Below are 23835 nucleotides of genomic sequence, written 5' to 3' on the forward strand. Positions count from 1 at the left end.
GACATGTGTGCTGGATATAATTTGCTCAGTAGGCAATTGGGTCACAAAACATTCTGGAGAGAATGTTACAGTTGCCATTTTCAAAACTCTATTTTTCAGTTATAAGTAAATGAACTTGAAAGTTTTTGACATGTAACTCGTTCTGTGTTTACTACCATCTGCTCTTTCTTCTCTGTGGGCTATGCTTTGTGGCCAAAAGCCTCTCCCATCACACCAAATTTTTCTCCAGAAGACTGTCCCTACTCACTTTCCCTTTTTACTGTGTTCTTCTGTTGAAAGGGAAAACCTGCATTTAAGATGTGGAAACATGGAAGAGAGAGTGTGGTGGTCTTCCATCCAGAAAGTTCTATTTCCCTAATTTGAAACATCTGTATGGGCAGAACTTTGATTATTCACAACTATGTAGTTAATCAGAGTTGAAGTAATAGGAGGCTTCTGGTACATCACCATCTTCTCTCACCTGGGTTCTGATCCAGCGGTAACTGAGAGCAGCAACAGACTCCTGGCCATTAGTGCAGGCTCCAGGCATCTGAATGCGACTCTCATTCAGCCCCATGCCTTTAGGACGGGACTGGGTGCTTGAACAAGTGAGTGGGCGTCTGGATTTCCTTGTACACAGATAAGACACCAGCTGTTTCTGACTGGAACGGCCACATGTTTGTTTACAGGTGAGAAATTTTTTAAAGTTTTGAAAACAGATCTAGACAAAAGGCCTTACAGAAGGAAGCTGCATAGCATCTGCAACAAGTAAATGGAAAATCTCTCTGCAGCATTCTGAAATGTTTGAATGCTTACTTCTTCTTTGGTAATTTCTTTAAGAAGTCTGAAGAAGTTAAAAAAATCTTGTTAGCTTCCCAGGGAAAATCCTGGTAATTGGTAGAAGTTGTTTTGTTTTTCTGAGACAATACTCTCTGCTAGCTTTAAATCTGATGGAGTTTGTATTTGTATTTGGGGTTTATATTTATATTTAGCTGGAGACCATCAATTAGGCATTATGAAATGCATAATTCAGCCTGACCCTAGTACATTATAGTTAACATTCTTACAAGGGAGCAGTTGAGAGTTCAGAAAGTTTACGTACAAACAGTTCAATTAAAGTCAAGAGTATGCAGTGTTTCATACTCAGAGAGGGAAAGTTTATATATTTAGTAAAAGAAGTTTATTGAACTTAATTTTGCCCTCTTCACTGACACTTTGGTAGAAGAGTTCTTCATTGTTGCAACAACTTTGGATTGGGGAGCGTCATTAATCTAAACAGAGGCCCCTATGAAATAAGCCAGTCACTGCCCTGTCTTCTGTACCACATTGGAACAGCAGCCTGAATGGATGGTTGCAGTGAAAAGAAATTGAATTGCTGTGTCAAAGGTCTCCAATGATAGGTTTCTTTGCTTCTCGCCTGTCTAAGGGATTTGGAGCTCTTGGCACTGGTGTTAAAAAAGTTTGCATCAGTCTGCATACCAAGAAGATATTATGGAGGGCAGAGGCAGAAACTGGAGCAAAATTTCTTAGTGACTCAGATATTATAGCCATGATGGCTTAAGGACTGGTAATGCACTAGAAAGGCTCTGTGACTATAAACTTGTATATATTTTCTGGCAATTTGTTCTTATAAAATTAACTATTGTACCCAGTTATATTTTTATTTATTTATATAAGTTAATTTTTATATTATTTATTTATGCGTAATATAAATTTTATTTAACAAGGTTATTGAAATATATATAATTTTAAGTGCATTTTGAGACAACATTCTGTTTCAGGATGCTATTTTTCCTCTTAAAAATGCCATAAATTATGCACTCCTATCTTTGCTTTACCTGTTTGTGTATATGATTTATGTTACATTGCAATTAAATTTTTATTTGCATCTTACTCTACACTTACATCACCTCACACTCAGAAGTAGGTAATGGGTCTGTCATTGTGTAAGATCTGCATGTGGGAATAGTTGGTAGTTTGCAGTGCTCCCTCCCCTAGTGACCTTGTAATGTAATTAACTGACGCAGCAGTTAATATGGTACTTCTAGGAGTTTAACCCCAGTATTTCCCTTCTACTGTGGTTCCTCACATGCTTGAAATCTGAATGCCTCAAGACCTTGAAGAAATTTATAAAGCAACAGTGGGTTTTTATCATCTTGAGTGATACATTTTACATGTTTCAAGGATTTTATTACTAGAAAAATACCTGGATTTTCCTCTCGTGTTTATTCCCAGGTTCAGGATTAATCACAAATATTGGAAATGAATAACGTGAATAACAGGAATGAAATGGCATCTGCTTTCAAAAATATTTCAATCACCTCTTTTGATTAGTCTCAGCTGGGAATGTTAGATATTACTTTTGTAACTTGTCTGCTGTGAATTGAATAGGATGTAAATTCATCTCTGTGAACATGCGCAGTTAACAATGAAATAACAGTCCTTTCCTAGATAGTACACAGAAGGATGGAATGATTTACCAGTGTAACTTAGGCACTTCTGAAAATGTAAATACACCTTATTCTGGATGTCTCAAGTATTATTAAAATGAAAGCAATAAAGAGAAGGGAAGAGAGAGGGGGTGGGAATTTTTAACGCCAGGAGTCTCTCATAAGTAGACATGTTTGTCTTTTTTAGACAGAATTTATAGGTCATGCTGGTTTTCTTTAAAAAAATACAAAACAAGCTGTACTAACACACCTAAAATAGATTATTCACTGTCAAAAGCCTGTGCAAACAATTGGGATTTGACAGTAATTTCAAACGAGTTGCCACTGTAGGAACACCAGGCAAGTTCCTTTGTCTAGATACTCATTACATGCCCTTTTTAAGTCCTACCAAGAGATGATATTCCAAACTGAATAGCTGCACCATTTTCCATTTGTGAACAGAAACAGGCATACACTGGAATTCAGAAGAAATTACATACAGTACTACCTTTTGCTGGTGATTCTACCTGGCTTCTTTATTCTGCAGTCATCTGCTATTGTCTTCAGCTCACATTTCTCAGAAATCTCTCTCTGCTCCTCAATCCTGCTACATCATCAAATGGAGTACACAGAAGAAAAATACTACTATCCAAATTAAGGCAGATGGACAGGTAGCATTATCTAATGGCTCTAGTTTACTGCACATACTCAGGAACCCTGATTCCACAGCGGGGTGGAGACATTGGATACGATAGTGATTTCTTCAGTGTCAGAATGCTGACTATGAAGAAATGCTCCCGTTTGGATAATATCACAATGCAAAAGTGGATTAATTTTTACTCCTGAGATTAATTATTATGAGAACTAGGCCTTGATGTAGTTTCCACTGAAACAATGATTGAATTCTCACTGACTTCAGAATAAAAATAGTCAGATCACACATGCTTAGTTTTACTGTTTTGGAGATACGTTTCTTAGTAAAAGTGTTTCCTTAGTAAAAGTGTTTCCTTAGTAAAAGTGTTTCCTTTTGTTAATAATATTTATGGAGACAAAGGGATTGGGAGAGTAGCTAATAATTGACTAAAGGTGACATTTTTCATCATGAAATAGAAGATTCTTATATTTAATGAGTGGGAAAAAGAATGGCCAAAGGATTAGAGAGATACAGTCCAGATAAACAGCTCTGGTCGTTGAGTGCACCTGTATCAAATCTACTGAGTTATTCCAGTTATCTGGAAATCTGCCCCATACAATCTAAAGGCATCTGGCATCATATCTGTTTATCTTGCCAGTTCCTGTGACTAAGTTGTAAAAGTGAAGAATTGCAGCAGCCTATAGTAAAGAGGGTAAAGGAGCACCAGTATATGTGCAGGCAAAGAAGCAAGCAGTAACACAGGTGAAAATTATAGATAAATAAAATCCAATCTCCATTCACATCTGAGAGTTTCTCTCTAAACCAGTATACATTGCTTGTAGAAGAGTGGTGACACAGGAAAGCTAACAGCATTTCCTATGAGCCCTATTCAATCTACACCATCCATGACCTCCACAGAGCTAATTTGTTGAGAGGGCTCTTCCAAGTGGGCATGCATTTCCCAAAGCAATTTTTATGGATGGAAGTCAGTAATAATATTTAAAGCAAATAGACTATATCCTTATTAAATGGATATGCTTATGTGGAATCTTCACAGTAGACTTAGATGGCTCACAGCTTTGAAAATCAAATTATCTCCAGGGTAATGAGAAATTTTAATAGGAAAAATTCCAGCATTCCATAGGCTTTGAAGCTGTGGTGGAAGAGTAGAAGAGAAAGCTCCTCTGTAAAGTCTTTTGCTGCCTGGCTTTTCATGTTATTGTTGGCACTGCAGTAGCACTGTGTTACAAGGTGGAACATGGGCATCTATATCCCATCATAGCATATTCTCCCTCAGGAATATCCTGACCTAAGCAAAGGAAGTAGTTTCACTGGCAGTCTGAAATTTCCCCAGTGACATAGTTTGAGTATGTCTCTGGCTTAACGTTTGCATTCTAAAATGAGGAATGTTTCTTCTAAAAGACTCGTGGTAGCTGGCGAAGCCAAAGCTATTTCAGTCTCTCCATTCCTCTTCCTACTTAGTGAGTGCTGGGGCTGAAGAAAGCAGGGACTACTATTTCAAAGTCTGCTTTTATAGGGAAGGGAAGGGAAGGGAAGGGAAGGGAAGGGAAGGGAAGGGAAGGGAAGGGAAGGGAAGGGAAGGGAAGGGAAGGGAAGGGAAGGGAAGGGAAGGGAAGGGAAGGGAAGGGATGTAGCTGTGTTGCACACAGCAGTGTTGAGAATGTGATGCTGCTTTACACTAGCTGAGAATCTGGCATCCAACTCATTTGGAAGGGAAAATGTACAATGGCATTAAAACCCACCAGACTTGTTCTTTACTATATCAGCTTGGTGCTTAATGTCACTTCAGTGGACTAGGGAAGGACAGTTCTGTTTTAACACTTTATGGCTTCTTCAAGAAAAAAAAAACAACACAGAAAATAAGCTGCCAAAACCCAAACAAAGCAGCTGAATTGCAGGGCTTTAATCTCTTTTAGTGATGCATTTCTGGAAAACATTTTTTTTTACTGGTTGTGGAGAGTGAATCATATGTTTGATGATTTATATTCTGCTGTTGTTTTCGCCTCTTCATTTTTTGGCTTCATATTATTTAATTTCTGTTAAGTGTTATTTCTAAAGAGAACAGAATGAACCGAGGGCCTCACACCTACATACCCAGGTCTTTCATCAATGTTTTTTAATGACTAATAGCCTGCTACAAGCCTTTTAAATTTACCTGCTAACTATTGTCAGTTCCCTCCCCAGTCCTGGATACATGTACATATACAAATATATATGTGTGTATATACATAAATGTGGATGTATGAGAAATTCTTTGGCACTGGTTGAGACCAGTAGGGTTGTTCAGGGTTATTCTAACCCTTCATGTAGTTTAATAGGGGATGTTTTCATTTGTAAAAGATGAAAGTGATGGAAAGTTGAGTCTTCTTTAAACATCTAGAATTTAGTAGAAGTCTAGTTCTCTCTAGTAGCTTCCGTAGAGTCAAAAACCTAGAATATTTTATTCTCTTAAGGCCAGCCATAGGGATTTTCTATGAGGGATAAGCATGACTACCTGGTGATTTTCCCAGCAGCTTTCAAGATGGGATATGACTAGAAAAGCCCTTTGGATTTCCAGAAGCCCATACAGGTGGAATTGCTCATCTGACTTCACTTCTGCCCTAGATTTCAGATAATCTGGACAGCTATCATGATTTTCACCCCTTTTTAACAGAAAGCTAGTTAGGTCTTTTCCTAATCATTTATTCACTGTTGTCATGCTGAGTGGTTCACCAACTTTGGAGCAGTACAATGAGTTAGGAAAATGCAATTATCCTCTACTTTGTAAGTGATGAACCAAGGTAGTGAGAAGTAAAAAACTTTAAAAAACTTCATCAAGATCTACAGGATGTTGAGACAATTTTGAATGCAGGACATTGAGATAGACTTCTAAGATTTCTAACTGCAATGGAGTAGCAAAGGCATATAGTAAAATGTTTTCCATATATGATGGGAAATCCTAAACTCTATGTCAGTGGAGCACTGACTGAAATAGGAAAGTCCCAGACCTGTGTGCAACTGTTTTCCAATGCCTTGTGATTGACCTTGTTGTGAAAACAAAATTCTGCATGTGGCAGTCTAATGCTCTATCGCATGTTAGGCAGATGGGACAGGATGTTATTTGAACTGTCTTTTTTATCAAAGTTAAGGTAATAACTTATCTGCAGTTGAGAGGAGGAAGGGACACGTGGAAAACATGTCCTGCTCTTGTACTCATGGTTTCCTCTCTTTTCTTTTTCAGTGAGCATGTTTTTGAACACATTAACCCCCAAGTTCTATGTCGCCCTGACAGGCACATCCTCATTAATCTCGGGACTTATTTTGGTAAGTACTACATCTATTAATATCACTTTACAACTTGATTTTGATATCCAGAATTGTATTTCAGGCTTCATGCAAATTAATAGGTGTCTTTTTTTCTTCTATACACTTATAGTTCTGCAGCACATAAAATTTGTCTTTATTTGTATGTCTCTTTCTGTGGGAATGAAAAAAAAAAAGATGTTTCAGTGCCATATCTTTGAAGAAAAAAGTCTTGAAGAACAGTATGACTCACTAACAACCCTACAGTAATTCATAACAAATGTTTGCACATTAAGTGCTTTCCCTGACAAGTACTACAGAAATGAAAAAGGCCAGTAAAAAGGAAGATGAGGAGAGGTACCAGCTATCTCAGCTTAGTGTGGTCCTTTCAGAAAGTTACAGCAGGACTTAATAGAGAAACACCAGTTCTGGTGCCAAGATTCCAAGGGATAATTATTTCAGATCTTCACTTCTAGAATCTTTCCCAGTACATATCTGCCTATTTGCTTAAATGTCTGTATTTTTAAATTGTTTAAAAAACCCTCCTCCCATAGGTAATTCCTGAAGGCTTCTTTATGCAAATTGATGCAGTGGAGTGAATCATAATACTATCACAATGCAGGAGTCCAAAGCAGAGCATTTGCTCCGAATTTTCTTCAATATCTTCATAGAAACAAATGGAGATAAAAATATAAGAATTAACAGGGTGTACCATTTATATTATTATATGTGGTCTGTTCTTGTTTCCTCACTGCTGAGAGTTGGCTTACTGCTTATACAAATGAATAGTATAGCATAACATAACTCAGAACAGAACAGAATGATCATCTAGTCTACCTGCCTAATGACAAAAAAGTTAAACCATGTTATTGAGGGCATTCTACATAAGCCTCTTAAGCACTGACATGCTTGGGTCATCCACCAACTCTCAAGGAATCCTGTTCCAGTGTTTGATCACTTTCTCAGTAAAGATATTCTTCCTAATGTCCAGTCTGATCCTCCCCTGTCACAGCTTTGAACCATTCCCATGTGACCTGTCTCTGGATACTCAGGAGTAAGAGATCAGCCCCTCCCTCTCCACTTCCCCTCCTCAGGGAATGGTTGCCTTTGTTTTAGTCTTGTTCGTTCAAGCTGTACACTTTTAAAATCCGCTGGATACAAGCTATAGACCCTCCCTTGTTGGGGAAGATGAAACAGGAAAGCCTTATAAATATGATTGCCTGACAAAAGATTTTGGGAATATGAAAAATATAAGCGACATCGAAATGAAAGCCACTTTTGAAATACCAAATCTTAGTTACTGAACAACTGGAAAACAATGGTATGGCCGACTGAAGGTAATCCCCTCTTGATTGAACAATACCCTCTCCTTGCAGGCAGGTCCAAGGGTCAGAGCAGACCCTACTAGCTCAGCAGAAGGGGTCCAAAGAGTAGTTTTTAGAAGTTAAGATGTAACACTCTATGGTAATATAAGAACTCTTATAGGCTGTATGTAAATGCTATAGGATTTGTATCTTGTATTAGATTGGTTAGTGACAATTAGAATATTCAGTACAGAAGATGATTTATTGTATTGTAACCAGAACTTCAGACACTCTTCGCAGACTCTCACTCTCTCTCTTACTCTTACACACTCTTACTCTCTCTTCACACACACTTCTTCACTCTCATTCCTCTCGCTCTCTCTCTCTCTTACCCGCTTACTCTCTTGCTCTCTTGGGCCTGCTCAGAGCTGCCAGCTGCAGCTCTAAGCAGTGCCCCTATACCCACGCCCTTTGCAATAAACCGCATGTTCCAAGATCTGACTATAGAGATCTCTCGTCACCATCTCCGACCGTCTACGCCCGGTCCAGACAGAACCCACCCCCAGAGCACCCGCACTCCCTCACCACACCAAACCAGGCGTGTAATTGGGGGACCAATGAGACCAAGTGTAAGCTATTGTAGTGATAAGTGAAAAGAGGAATGAGAGAGAAACGTGGCTAGAGGCTGGTTCACATCACCTCAGATCTACTAATCTCAGAGAAACCTGAAAGCAACAAGGATCCTTACTAAATACTATCAGTTTGTTTTGGGAAATCTACACCTCTCACTTCCACACTGCCATTAGCTGATGTAGATAAACAAATGGCATCCTTGACTACTTAATGCCTGTGAGACTCTCATCACTCAGATGATTTCAGGTATAAAGCAGCAGGTGCACTGCTGCTGTGCCTTGCTCTGAGTTTCCTCATAGCAGAAGGCAATTACCTAATGTCTGCACCTTGGGCATTCATCAGTGTTGTATGGATTGAGCCCCAAAGCACACAACAGAGCTCCAGAGAGATCAACAGAACTTTCAGAATAGGAGCAGGAGCCAGACCTGTAAGACTTGGATTCAGTTAAGCACAACTCACTCAAATGCACAGGAGAAGAAAATAATGTTACATTCAGCACTGTCACTCAGAAAGAAGAAAATGCTTTGCCCCACCACCAGGATGAGAAGGAATGAGAGAAGTAACATGGGTTTCACAGACACAATTCCATATTTGTTGCTAGAGGGCGAAGACAGCAGGAGGAGGTGGCAAGACAAAGACAGTTTATTTCGTGCCCTATTGAATTACGTTTCTGAATCAAACAGGAATAAAAACTTTGAAGAGTGACTAATTTATGTGGAACTAAATTCATCATTGCAAATGTAGGTACGTTTTATACTGTATTCATGAAGGCAATTTCTGAGGAATGACCTCAGCAAGCAACGTAACAGCAAGAAATTTCTAAGCACTGTACTTTGATGGAAGTACAAGATGGAAGTGGCAAGAAGTACTCAAGACAATGATATGGAGAAGGTGCAAAAGGACACCAATAGAAACCTTTCATGAAGAAATCAGATTGAGCCTTAATCAAAAGAAATCCCTTAGTGTGTTGCATGAGAAAGTCCATTATGAACAAGTTGAAGAAACTGTGACAGAGGTGTAGACACAGAAATAAGACTGAAAGCCTTTTTTCTTTTAGTCTTCACTACTGCTATCAGTTGTTGTTTGCTGTTCATATGGCACCACCGTAAAGGTGAAAAAGATATATAAGCCAGACAGGTAACAGCCAGGAACCCTAGATTGTAGGGACCAGTGTCTGTGCTGAGAGGAACGTGTTTTCTGTACATTTGATAATTGAAAAAGAACTACGCAGACATGGTCATGGAAAGAAGAAACTGCAAGTTGAACAGACCACACATCAGAAAAGACAGCTGATTAAGTTCTAGTGAGGTAGTACTAGCTTGTCTTTAGCCCAATTGTGCTTCAGATGAATTATTTCTTAATCTTGCTGTTTACAAGTGGCCCTGTAACATGAAGAATTGCCCGCATTGCCACACACTTAAATCAGACTACACAGCATCATCAGTTCTAAAGGATTCACTGCCCTGTTAATGGTATAAAGTGAAATTCTTTTATAAAATAAACATTGTCTTGTCAAATCTACATCACTGGGGTACTTTTAGACTAGATATACTATTATTGCTTGGAATTTTCCACCATATGGGCTGGCAGATTTCTTTCCATTATCAGTTGGCTGCAGTTCCTAATCAGAAGGAGAAATCACAGCACTGCAGGTTATGGAAATGATGGAAAATTCCATCATTTCATAAGTGTAGTAACTGATGGGAAAGTGATTGCTTTTCCTAACTCATGTTTGGGTCATGAAACAATGACTGCAAAGTTCAGCTTTTGACAATTGAATACTACGTTACTCCTTTGCAAAACACTGCACTCCTGTCTTATTTTGTCTCTCACTTTGTTTTACTTCTTTAGGTAAAATTCTGGCCTTGCTGTAGGCAGATTTAATTGAAGCAAGGATTTCAGACCTTTTTTCTTATAGGTCAGAACTGTAAAGAAAAAGTTTTCTATCTCAAGCATTTTCCTTAACAATTACTTGACTACAGCACATAGTTTAAATAAATAATTTAGCATATACTCACTTCATCCCTGCACTGTTGTAGGCATCAAAAATAAGAACAAGATTTGGTCCACAGTTGCATTAGAAATACTGTATTGGAAACTTGGTTCCACCACAGTTACTTTTAATCCAGTAAAATACAGTGTGCTGCCTCACAGAATACAATGAGCTGCATTGTATTCAATGTCTGGGAGGCCGAGGTTTTCCACAGGTAGGGTAATAAAATTGTCATGAAACACACCTGACGTCCAGTAAATGCTGTGAACTGGAACTATGTAAATGCCACTGAGATTTCTAAATAAAGCCACATATTTAACATACAGTTATCACAAGAGTCAAAGTTGGTCAGCAAGCACGTGAGGCACTTGCACTGCAAACTGATAGAGTCTCAGTTCTAACAAAGCCCAGGTAGAAGTGAACCTCAGACTTAAATCTCCACCAAGAATGCCTCATTATTCTACTTCCAAGCTTGGGACAGTACTAAGTGTCTTCTGCTACACAATGAAAAATATTCTGCAATGAACAAATACCGGGTCTTTCAGATGCAAGAATTAGAAAGCCTACAGAAGCGTGAGTCTACACACTGCCTAGCACTGAGCAGCTAGGCTGTTTGCTACTACCCAAGTATGTGTATAGTCTGTCAGTCACAGCCTTTTGTAGCCAATGGTACCAGTACAGGAAGTCTCAGAGGACCTGAGTAACACAGAAGGACATATTTGCTGTAGATACTAATTGATCTTCTGCTTGTTTCACTACGTTTGTGTAGTCTGCTGCAGAGGGGTAGAAAGGTGACTGAGTTCTGGGCGTTGCCAAAGACTCTGTGGAAGTCTGACAGTTGTGCAGGGACAGTCTTTGAGGGCTGAAAAGCTATACATGGTAACCATTCAAAGTTTCTGCTCTGCTCAGAGAAGGCTCACAGGTCAGGAAGGGCAGAATCATTGTAGAGAGTTCCCAAGAAATTGGAAACCCTTGCCAAGGAGCAGATGAGAAAGGAAGGATCTATTGGAAGGCAGGCTATAACCCCGTCCACAGACAAGAAAACAGTATCGTAACTACCTGGGGTCTACACAGTGTTGAGAGAAGTAATACACTTAATCCAGGCAATATATTATTTTCTTCCATGTTTCTGTATTTCCAGAGATGGATGAAGTAAATAACTATTTATTTTTAATATGCTGCTGTTGGGGTCTCCTCCCCTGCCATGTAGCCCTGGGAGATGGGCCCTGGGGGGGAGGCACGGGGTTTCCCTGCCCCTGCTCAGTCTCATTCCCCATTGGTTGGTTTGTGTTTCCCGGTGTGGCCAAGGACCCTCGGGTCCCGTGACTGGGGGAGTTCCTGAGCTGAGCCCCGGCCATGCGGCTGGAGAAATAAACATCCCTGAAACATCTACCACGAATCTGTCCATATATACTTCCTTTCCACGGGACTCCTGGTTTGATATATGTGTGTTACAGTAATCCCCGCTGTAACAAACTGGTGGAGGAATGCAGGCAAGACACCGATCCCTGAGGAAGATTCGTGAGTAAAATAACCACTCTAGACCTCTCTCTTCTCATCTTGGTTTGGATATTCTCTCTGGACTATGGAAGAATCGTGGGAAATGGGGCTCTCTGAGCCACAGAGAAAAATGTATCTAGAAGTAAAAGGAATCCTTGAACAACAAAACAAAAAAGTAATGCAACCGGGAGATCTAGAACATTTTTTCATCTGGCTTTTCAAAAGGTTCTCCAATATTTCTCGAGATTTACGTTTTGATATCGAACCTCCTGTATCTTGTGAGGGGTGTTTCTGGGACGAGATCTGGGATAAAGTGGGATCAAAGAGAAGCTTTCCGTGCATACCTTATAATCAGGGAAGCTCTTGAGGAGCATTTGTATGGTCCCATTACCCCTAAAGCAGAGGATCCTACTTATCCCGTGGCCGAGGCCGCGCGGCCGCCATCCCGGGAGCACATGACTGCAGCCGTGCCAGCAGAGGTGCCTGCGCTGGATGCGCCCGGCCCCCTCGGGAGCGCGCGCCTTATCGCGGACCCCATCCCTGTCTCGGGGTCCCCGGCCACGCGACCACGAGTGAGGGAGCGATGCCGTAGGCGCCGCGGGTGCCGTGGGCCACGAGCAGCCAGGAACCGGGCATCGGCGTGGCAGCCTGCTCTGAGCACACGGCTCGGAGAGCCCTGTGGGGGGAGAAGCGGCGGTTTCCACAGCGACACGAGAAGCCGCGCAGCGCCGAGCCGAAACGGGGCCGCTCTCAAAGCAGCGTGGAGTTTGCGGAGTGGAACCGCTCAAAGGGCACAGAGCCAGCGGCGATGGCAACGCGGGGCTGCACAGAGCCCAGACACGCGCTGGAGCAGCGCCGCTCGGAGAGCGCGGAGCAGCCGCAACGCGGGGGCCCGGCCGAGACGTCGGAGTCGGCGAGGCGGCGGCCACGCAGGACCAGCAGCCACAACAAACACGCAAGCACGTGATAGGAGGAGTTGTAGCCACGAAAGTCACAGGAACTGTGAAATGGTACAATGTAAAAAACAACTATGGATTTATAACACGAGATAATACAGGGGAAGACCTATTCATCCATAGAACTGCCATTAAAAGGAATAACCCTAAAAATTACCTGCAAAATGTAGGAGATGGGGAAGTTGTACAGTTTGATATAGTGCAAGGAAAGAAGGGTTTACAAGCAGCAAATATTACTGGGCCTGGAGGTATTCCCGTCAAAGGCAGCCGTTATGCACAAAATTATAAACAATATCCATCCCAGCAATTTCCCTACCCACAGCCTACTTCCCCCTTTTACCCTATACCCAATATGAACCCCTTCCTAAGTTTACCCTATCCCCAGTTTATTCCTAATCCGTTTTTCACCCCATGGCTTCCCTATACAATTCCATTTCCCTACAATTCCTCTCCGATGCCGAGGGGGGGGACGAAAAGGGGGAGGGAAGAAGTTAAACCCTCTCCTGCCTCAGTTTCCCCACAAAGCATGCCCGGAGAGTTCTGTCTCCCTTCTGTCAGCCCTAAGATGTTCCACAGAATCTGTTTGGACATTTAAAGATTCAGGAGGGTGGCTTGTTTTGTCTTGAAACTGTTCTTGTTATCCAGTCGTTTTCATTCTCCTTTTATTAAAATAAGACGGGTGAGATGTTGGGGTCTCCTCCCCTGCCATGTAGCCCTGGGAGATGGGCCCTGGGGGGGAGGCACGGGGTTTCCCTGCCCCTGGTCACCTTTGTTTCCCATTGGTTGGTTTGTGTTTCCCGGGGTGGCCAAGGTCCCTCGGGTCCCGTGACTGCAGAGTTCCTGAGCTGAGCCCCGGCCATGCGGCTGGAGAAATAAACATCCCTGAAACATCTACCACGAATCTGTCCATATATACTTCTTTTCCACGGGACTCCTGGTTTGATATATGCGTGTTACAGTAATCCCCGCTGTAACATGCTGCCTACTAGCACTGTATGTATCTTCTCCTGCTGACTCTTTGAGATATGACAAATGGGGGTTCAGTAACCAAGAGCAGTCTAAGAGGATGCTGAATGGGTGTATTTAATCCAGAAGGAATGGGAGTGCTTATCCTTCAAGGCTGTCATTAAGGACACTGAGCACGGTCAGAGGCATGCTGTTTCCTAGATCCAAGATGGGCAGGACTGGAGGATCTGCTGGAGTCACTGGCTACCCCTAACAGCTAAATAAAACAGACCAGGAGCTTTCTTTGTTGGAAGGCAAGTAGCATTGTATAGTCACACTCACATGGATAAACACTCTTGCCTCCCAAAACATGGATGACCTTTTCCATACTGTCTACTGGAAACAGCCCCTGGGCTGTAGTACACCTAGAACATGTGCAGTCATTGTCTGGGAGAGTTGACACAGGAAGTGTGCTAGTAAACAAACAGCATGGATGGCTTGAGCCAAACCTGTGCCGTGGTCCCTTTTATTTATAAAAGAGGCTTAACCATGCAATCAAGTCTTGCTATCACTATGTTGCTCCTCCAGAGAGTAAGCTTCCTTCAAATCCATTAGATTGGTTGTTACCACCACTGCTATTAGAAGAGTTGAAGAAAATCTACACCTTTGAGACCTGAAAGTCTCATTCCAAGGCTGAAAGAGAAATCTGAGCTGTGGAAGTTGTGGGCAAGTGAAATCGTACTGCTTCTGTTGAAGACTCCATACACTAGGAGAGAATGACAGTGTTTGCTGTAAGAGAGGATGCCTGTCTCAGATGTGATAAACAGAAAAGCACAATTCAAATCATTGATAGACATCACTCTTCGGTTCAGTGAGAGCCACCACCAAAACCATCCCTTGTGAATTGATGCATACATAATGGAATATCTGTGCTGAAAAACTGTGCAGAAAGATCAGATCTGATAGCCAAGTGATGCAGAATAGATTTGTTGCTACAGAGATAAATATAATTATCTGGGATTGTTTGTATGTGATAGCAGAGATAAGAAAGAGGATGACTATAACATTTTCATTGCACAGGGGAAGAGAAGTGCATTAAGAAGACAACATTTCCAAAATCAAATACTCTTACATTAAGCAATACCTATACCAGATTAAAATATAAAAATTCTAATTTGCATTTCTAAACACACAAAGTTGGAAATGGTTTTAACTTGGCCTTTTTGAAAATTATGGTCCCAAAAATCCCTTGAGGGTTTGGAGACGTTTGACCCTGTTTCAGCTTGAAAGCACTGGCATCAACTAGAAAGAGCCCCAAAAAGTTTGCCACTGCTGTGAAGGGGAGATGTCTGAAGATGAGCTCCCCTCCCACTGTATGTGTACAACAGAAATTAGGTGGCTTTTTCTTTCAGAAGTGGTGCAGAAATTACCTTTCTGATTAATTTCCTCTCTAATTCAGATCTCTGTCAATAGGTAATTAATCCTTACAGTAATTTTATTCTGTCAGATGATCTCTCATCTGCTGAACTGTCAAAAGATTGTTGACTTCACATGGCTTTCAAACTGGATGATGCAGTTAGAAGTCTGATTTACAGAAATTAGGTTTCAAACCAGATGACGCTGTCTGAGAAGGGTGCAAAAATTCTCTAAAGAGAATTTATTGTTTTGACTTAGGTACCAAATTACAGATTACCTCCTCATACACGCCGAACAAATCACTCCAAGCAAAGGCTTATGATGGTGATGATGATTTATGGCTTTAATTTCTGGGAGACTATGCACTCAGATCTGGCTGATGTTTCCTGGCATTGGAGTCACTCAACATAGCAAATATTTTTCAAAGCTGCCTTAAACAATTTATGAACTTTAATGCCTTTTTTAAAAGTAATTAATGCATTTGTAAGTCTAAGGAGACAGACTTACAGCTGTGTCACATGTTTTGGCAAGTTTCTGTCACTCAGCTGAACTGCAGCAGAGACCACATTTATATATATGTACATTCTTTGTGATTGTCCCTCATTTTCATTGAAATTCAGTGTGATGGCTTTCCAGCTGGTATACATTTGTGCAGGACAAGTGGGCTTAAGTGTGCTTTTGTGCTGCTCATTCCCTCTCTGGGTTTTACTGACCTCATCTAAAAGCTGATCATGATTGAAATAATGAGCAGGAATTTATTAGCACATTTTGGAAAACCTTTATTTCTTCCCTCTTAGAAGAAGTACGAAGCTTGTTAGATACGGTCTGAATTTTGCACAGCCAGTCTGGCAGCTGTACTTGAGTCCCTGACTTAGATTATAGTGAAAGTCTTACTGAGTGTCCCTTGCCTCAGTGCAAGACTATAATTTTTATTCGTAACACCCACTTCCTCTGAGACTTTGGACAGGTAGAACTGTGGCCTTTGTGCCTTTATTTGTTTCAAAGTTTTCAAAGACAGAACAGAAACAGATGTTCACAGCAGATCTATGACTGTGTCTTATGGCACAGCCTTTCTCTTATGGTCAGCCACATGCTTATGATGCTCTCTTAGATCATAAGATTTAAACTTTAACCCCTTTAAAAAGTGCAGTGTGCCTAAGAGCATGAGAACAGCTAAAACCAAAGCTGACTCACCTGTGCCAGCTCCCTGCCCACCATCTCCAGCATTCAGAGGCAGTGATGCATACTACAGGAGGTGTATCAGCAGCGTGGAACAAGTGTTCAGTGACACTGCATCGGCATTCTGTCCTTGGCACTTGGCATTCCCACCCAGGTGCTGTTGCAGGCATATGCCAGTGGAACAAGAACAGTGACAAATGCACCTCAGAGTAAGGAGGAATTGTCCACTGTCCAGGTTATGTGGGGTTTTGGTGATTTGGGGTGGGAAAGAGTTCACAAAGATCTGAATACGTTAATGCTCTGGTTTCTCTGTGACCATGTTTATCTTCCCAAATGCTTTGCATTCGCATAGTCCTTCTGTCTTCTCCTCATCAGGCTGCTCCATTCTCTCTTAGTGATATCTCCCAGAAACACCATTAGATTGTTTTGGGGAGTGGTCCCCAGCGCTGCCACACAATCTTGTGTGAACTCGTCTCAAGCAGCCACCAGCTTCATTCCCTTTCACTCCTGTGCAGCTGGGGCCCCCTTCCTCCATATGAATCCTCTAGATGCTTTAACAACACGTTTGAATTTAGGGGAAGCCCCAGTGCAGAATGCATTGGGAGCATCCTTTGGAGAGGAACATTTTCCTTCTATGCCAGAAAATTTATTTTCCCCTCCTTTAAAGGGGGTGGGGTAAAAAGTATGTCTGTCTTGTCTACAGACAATCCAATCCCATGGAGACAGAAGTCATTTTAACTACATAAAGAGGTCAAGAGAACTTAAAAACAAAAAAAAATATTGAAGGAGGGAGTGTGTGAAGCCTGGCCTGAACCTTTCTGGAGCAGGTAGACCCCTAAGAGGCCTCCCAGAGCCTGCTGTCTATAGGCTGACCCAGCAAAACCTGCCCAGCAGCACACTCATGGTGTCAAAGATGTGAACACAATCATTTCCCTTATTGCTGATTGTGTCTAGTAGGAAGAGATTTTATCAAAGCTTTCAGTACTGGTGTAACACATGGAGATACCGAGGAAAATGGAAAGGGCAGAGACTGCTCATTCACAGTTTTTAGTGCAATTTAGTCCTGCCAAATTTCTCAAAACTCCTTAGATTTGCTTTTGTTTCACATGGTATGTAGTTGTTTGGGTGACGATTCAAGTGCAACTTGTCTATTCATTATAAGCATGTGTTTCTTTACAATTTTTACCATCTAAACTTTTTCCATATTTATATAAAATAGTCTTCACTTCCAGGTTTATGTGGTTTCCTGAAATATGTGTATTCTTACTAACGTATTTTTTGGTGAAAATACCACAGATACATATTTATGTGTATAATTTCAATTACAGGGTGTTCTCTTAGGCTGTGAAATGATTTTCCAAGTAGAGCTCTGTAAATAATATTTTTTTTCTGATTTGCTAGCTCAACCAAATGCCTGAAAATAAAATTAACTTCGAGTCAGCCCAAGTCAGCCAAACAAAATAAAACACAGTTCAGCTAGGGGGAAAGAAATCCTAAAGGGAACAGGATTCAGCTTCCTGGAGTTTGTTTGGCATTTTTAACATTTTTTTTTAAATTAAACTCAGTGAATGTCTTTGGAAGCATTTACTGAGGAAGCAAGAAAACCTGCTCTTCCTCACATTCCCTGGACTGCAGAGGGAGCTGAGGGAAGGCGAGGCGGATTCACTCCCGACTGCAGCATTCTATCGGCGTGGCTGATGTCGGGCAGAATGGAGTGGGGGGTTTCTAGAAGTCAATTTAAAGAAGGAGGCCTAACAGCTGAAATAATTTGCCGTAAGGTTATTTGGGTTTAAAAAAATAATAATAATTTCGTTGACAAGATTTGAGGTTTTCCACCTAAACGTGGGTCACATTTAACTTCTCCGTGTGCTCGGGCCGGGATGACGCGGGCAGGTGCTTCCCCCGGGGTGCGCGGGGAGGGGGCCGCGGGGCGGCCGGAGCTGCCTCCTCGCTTTTCGGGCTGCGGGGCGAGGAGCGGGGCGAGGGGCGGGCTGGAATCGGGGTGAGGCGCGGGCGGCGGCCGGCGGGTCTGAGGGCGGGTCTGAGGGCGGGTCTGAGGGCGGGTCTGAGGGCGGGTCTGACGGCGGGTCTGAGGGCGGGTCTGACGGCGGGTCTGACGGCGGGTCTGACGGCGGGTCTGACGGCGTGTCTGCGTTGCAGATCTTCGAGTGGTGGTACTTCCGCAAGTACGGCACCTCCTTCATCGAGCAGGTCTCGGTGAGCCACCTGCGCCCCCTGCTGGGCGGGGTGGACAACAGCGCGCCCAGCGCCGCCAGCGCCGCCGGCGGGGACGCGGACTCGAACCGCCAGAGCGTCTCAGGTGAGCGGCACAGCGCCGGCGGCGGCCTTGGGCTCCTGCTCCGGCCAAGTAAAAGGCGGAGCTGCTTCTTTAATTGCTAATTGCATCCTTCCAAATTCATGCGGTGTGTTTTGCGCAGGCTGCGTGGTTAATGTATTTATTTTCTCCTTGTTCTGAAAACCCTGCGAAATAGTGCGTGCCCTTTCTGCAGTATCCTTTGTCCAGCGAAAGGGCTGCAAAGATGATCAAGGGGCTGGAGGCCTTATGAGGAAAGGCTCAGGGAGTTGGGCCTGTTCAGCCTCGAGAATAGACAACTGAGAGGGGACCTCATCAATGTCTATCTGCAGAGAGGGTGTCAATGGGATGGAGCTTGGTGATGCTGAGCAATAGGACAAAACGCAGCAGGCAGAAACTCATGCACAGAAAGTTCCACCTGAGTATTAGGAAGAACTTCTTTACTGTGCAGGTGACTGTGCACTGGAACAGATTGCCCAGAGAGGTTGTGGAGTCTCCCTCACTGGAGATATTCTAGAAACATCTGGATGCGATCCTGTGCCGTGTGTTCTGAGATGACCCCACCTGAGCAGGAAGGTTGGACGAGGTGACCCACTGTGGTCCCTTCCAACTCAACCAATTGTCTGATTCTGTGATTCTAAAGGCAGGTAGTATTTTTACTGGAATGATTTTAAGTAATAACAAAGTTGTTAAAAACCAGACAAAGAAGTCAGAAATGTCCATCTGGTTTTGCATCACTTTGTTTTTTAGATAATGTAAATAGTATGTAAACAACATTTGGATTTCACTTCAGTAAATGGAAGCATGGTGACTTTTAACAGCTTAAGGGCTAGTTATGTTCCTAACTCTGCTACGGATTTTATTTGCAACTTTGGGCAAGTCCTAACATAGACAGGCGTTTTTAAAAGGCCTCCAGTTTAGGAGGCATGATTTCAGGCATTTGTGACCTGATTTTTACAAGCTTCCAGGCATTCACAGCCCCTACAAGTTTCAGTGCAAGGAGTGAAGGTGTCTGACCCTAAGCCATTCAAGCCTGAGGCACTTTGAATCAGGTGCCTGGTTGCCTGGGCGATGGTTCCTCTGAGAGACAGGCCAGCCTGCCTAAAATGAATCAGCCCCCCAAGCACTGAAATCTGTGGACTGAAGGAGCCCCAGGGGAACTTGACTCCCTACTAGGGTGACTTAGCTGCCTGGGGAGAAGGAATTGAAAAATTAGCCCATGAGTGATGAAAATGCTGCTATGCTATTGCTTCTGGCTTGAGTGGGCCTTACTCACCATTTAAAGTCAGGGCAGGAGCATCTGGGTTTGAGTTCCTCATCTGTAAAATGAAGTTTATGTGTCTCTGCCCTAACTTGGCTTACAGGCCATAATCTTAATATTGGAAATTAATTAGGGCCCCTAGAATCAATTACAATTTTATTAAATTTATTTCCTCTGCAGACTTTTAGAATATATCAGAATTTACAAGTGAAGAAAAGTGAATGAAAAGAAAAAATTCACTTATGGAGGAAATATTGTTCAGCAGCTGAGCTGCCTATGTCTGTACCTGGCAGATTTTATTTCTGCTCTTCAGTGTGCATGAAAACAAACAAACAAAAATTAGCTTTGAACTCACATGTTAAATAAAATAGGTGGCCTCACAAAACCTTGTTTTTTACTGAGTCATTAGGGAAGGCTTCATACAGCACAGCAAATTCAGCTGTTGTCATTCTCATCTGAAGAGAGGCTGTGAATAGCGGCACTGCATGGTTCAGGATATTAGATTTGGGTGAACTGGCAGAAAGCATGGGATGGCTTGGAAACACCTGTGTGCACTCATCAGTGTGCTCAGTCACACTTCAGCAGCTCCTGTAATTTTAAAGAAGAAGGCACGGAATTTTGACTAATGAGGTTCACACAAGCATCTTGGCTTTTCTGGTACAAAGAAATAGTCAAGGAGTGTGTTTGCTTTCAGTGCATTGACACTGAGCTGGGACTCTCGGTGTCACTACACAGTGTGTCTGTATGGATAGCCTGTTATTTGTGCCTTCAGAAAGGTATCAGTGCTCAAAATGTGATCATTGAAAAAGTCTCTGAAAGGTTAAAATAAGGACATAGTTATATTATTGGTTTGTAATACAACAGAAAAGGCAACCTTTTTGGTTTACTATGCATTTACACTGGGATATTTCTTTTACTATCCAACAAGGTGGAGATGGCTTTTTCTCTTGGCTCAGCCTGTGTTCCTATATAGATGTTTGACTAAGATAGAATGTTGCAGTAGAAACTTTTGCCTTTAGAAAGGTAAGAAGAATGATGTTGTACTGAGACCGTGGTGTTAGCAGGTACCAAGACAAAAGGAACAAGAGAACACCATGTTTAACTAGGCAGACAGATGCTAAAACATCCCCAGGACATGAAGGTGGTAATAAAAGGCCTTCTTTACCTCCTCCTTTTGTTCCCCAGTTCAACCTTTCCCTGCTACTGTGCCAAAATACCACATACTTTGATAAAGCATAACGACCTGAATTCAAATAAGATGAACAAAAAGTGTCACTGCAATCACACAGTTGTTACCTAATCTCATTGGCTGCAGAGTAAGTCAAGACATTGAATTACACCTCTGGAACTGAGAAGTCTGATGTTGATTTAATATTTGCAATGGTTGGAAAGTCATATTATGTAGAAACTGTCGGATTGAAGCTTGTCAAACAGCCATACCCTCTGGCTGCACAACAGAGCAGCTGAATGTCGATCAGGCACTTCTGCTGAGTAAACCAGTGGAACTTTCTAATATTAGCTGCCTGCTGAAATGGATGGTTGAAAGATACACTCTTAAAGTCTGCCTGTTCCTCTGTCTGTTCCATGCACTTGCTGGGTAGTCAGTAAACTGAGGGCCCACCTCCTATTCCACTTGACTAGTTTCTGTGTTGCTGAGGGTGTCCTTATGTTACTGTGAATAATTTATGTAAAATGCTTTCTGTCCATGCCCCATTCCATAAGAAAAGAGGAGGACTTGACTTGCTGTTCAGTACTTCTTTTTTTAACGGAACAGGCATAAAGGGAACAGGCATATTGTTACCATAAAGATACCCTTCTGACTCAAACCAGAAAACTGTTGGTTTGATCTCTTTAGAAATGATGTCACAAAATTTCATAGGGAGGAATGTGCTGGTTAACTTTTTTTAGTGGAAAGCAGGTGATGAAATGCTGGAGGGCCAGTGCTACTGATGAGTTTTTGCAGAGCACCATGTGAGGGGTCATCCAGTAGCAGATTTGTGATGGAATGACATGCTGCCTCTCAGTGAGTCTTTATGCAAATAGTGGGGTTTATTCTGGTCTCACCTTCACTGGAGTGAATTGTCTTTGTTGAAATTAAGAAAATTAATCTGGTGTTAAATTAAAGGAAAAGCCAGACTCAAGACCTCACTGTTCCAAAGGCTACACAATTTGATTATATATTTTTTTAATTTTTGCCTTAAATTACATTGTTGATTTCCATATCGCTTACTTCTTGCAGTGTGAAAAATTCACCATTTTTCCCCCTGAGGGAAATTTATAAAATGTTTTTAATATTCTGAAACCTTTGCAATGCAACCAACTTTTCTCTGCCAATCAATTTCAGCATCTGCTTGTAACTTAAGTAAGATCAGCAGATGTTTCCATGGATTTTTACTCCACAAACTAAGGAGGAATTAAATTTGGCAACTGTAGCTGAGATTCTCCGTGATTTACAGCATTATCTGGACAGTGGTGTTTTTCCAGGTAAATAACAAGTCTGTAGAGACCGAGTTAATTGCTGTTTTTCAGTGCAATAACCCAGTGTGATCCCTCTTCAGTTCTGCATTATGGTAAATGTGAGTCCTGGCACAAATCAGTATTATCTTTTCATGTGGCATTTGGGGCTTTGTTAGTGGTTATTTGTCTGGAATGATTGCATTTGTTGACACTAATTTATAATTAAATTATTATTTAAGAAAGGAAGAACTACCTTCAATGCTATTGATGGGTTTTTCCATTTGCACCTATAAAAAATAAGTCATTTGATAAGGCTCATTGTATGGTAACTGATGTTTTTTATAAACCTCAAGTACCATTGTAATTTGGGAGAGATTCATTATGTGTGTGTCTGCTTCTTACAGAATGCAAAGTCTGGCGAAATCCTTTAAATCTGTTCAGAGGAGCTGAATATAATCGGTAGGTGCTACAAAATTACAGTTTTCAGGCACAGTACTGGCTTAAGGAGCTTAACTGTACTTTTCCATTAATCTAACTTAAGAGATGAAAAAACAAAATCCACTGGGTATACATGCACTCATGTCAGTTTTTCTCTAATTCATAAAATGTTTCCAAATGAAAAGGAATTTACATTCATGCTGATGCACTTGTTATTTCTCCAATTTTTGGCAACCTTATTAAAAACTATGGAGAAACCTAAGTGTGTTGTACCTGGTGTTAATGCAGCAATTCTGTTCAAATCCATTATAGCAAACAACCTAATGAATTCCATATAGGTTTCATGGAGTCCTAAGGTTTGAATATATGTGTTACCAAGTTGCAGTGTGTATTTTTCAGCATCCTCATTAGCTTAGGTTCAGCTACCGTTGCTCCATCACAGTACAGTGAAGTGCAATGTATATGGGTTAGAAGATTGGCCAGGTGAACTTATTTGGCCATGCCCATCTCAAAGGTCTAGGATTCTTTTCTGGATTCATTTTGGCATGTGTGACCTCATTAACCGAAATGTCTTCTTGTTGACATGTTTGCAGGTATACATGGGTAACAGGAAGAGAACCTTTGACTTACTACGATATGAATCTTTCGGCACAGGACCATCAGACATTCTTTACATGTGACACAGATCATTTACGGCCTGCAGATGCTAGTAAGAGACCTTGTGAACAAATGCTTTTGCTAATAGGTTAATGGCTGATTTAAACTGATGCAGGAAAAATGCAGTGAGACATCAGTTCTTTCGCATAGATAAGAAAAGGCAGAAGTTTATCATGCTGAGAAAGCCATTATTGTTGAATTTATAGAATTCTAGATCTGAACAAGTGTCTGTATATGTAAGCTATCTAATTTATGTTGCTGTGTTGTTCTGCTATGTTGCTGAAGTCATTCAAGGTACCATTTAAAAGTGTAAAGGCTTGTTCCTTTCCTTCTCTTTCTTGCATTGGCTTCAAACATATAGTTTAATTTGCCTCCAGCTGCAGTGTAGTAGGTTGAGTTACATTATCCAGGTTCTGTTTAGTCTATGCTGACAGGAG

The 23835-nt window shown here is 41.7% G+C and overlaps 1 protein-coding gene across 2 annotated transcripts in view; it reads left to right on the forward strand.

Annotated features, from left to right (window-relative positions):
• The window catches only part of ST7 (suppression of tumorigenicity 7), a 143307-nt gene that overhangs the window by 69442 nt on the left and 50030 nt on the right, over positions 1-23835 (forward strand). For both annotated transcript variants that reach the window (XM_048300753.1, XM_048300754.1), the window contains exons 2-5: positions 6284-6366; positions 18432-18591; positions 22708-22762; positions 23335-23450. In XM_048300753.1, the coding sequence (XP_048156710.1) occupies positions 6284-6366; positions 18432-18591; positions 22708-22762; positions 23335-23450 (414 nt within the window). The remainder of the gene's footprint in view (positions 1-6283; positions 6367-18431; positions 18592-22707; positions 22763-23334; positions 23451-23835) is intronic.

Source organism: Corvus hawaiiensis, chromosome 4, assembly GCF_020740725.1.
Source record: "Corvus hawaiiensis isolate bCorHaw1 chromosome 4, bCorHaw1.pri.cur, whole genome shotgun sequence".
NCBI classification, from domain to species: Eukaryota; Metazoa; Chordata; class Aves; order Passeriformes; family Corvidae; genus Corvus; species Corvus hawaiiensis.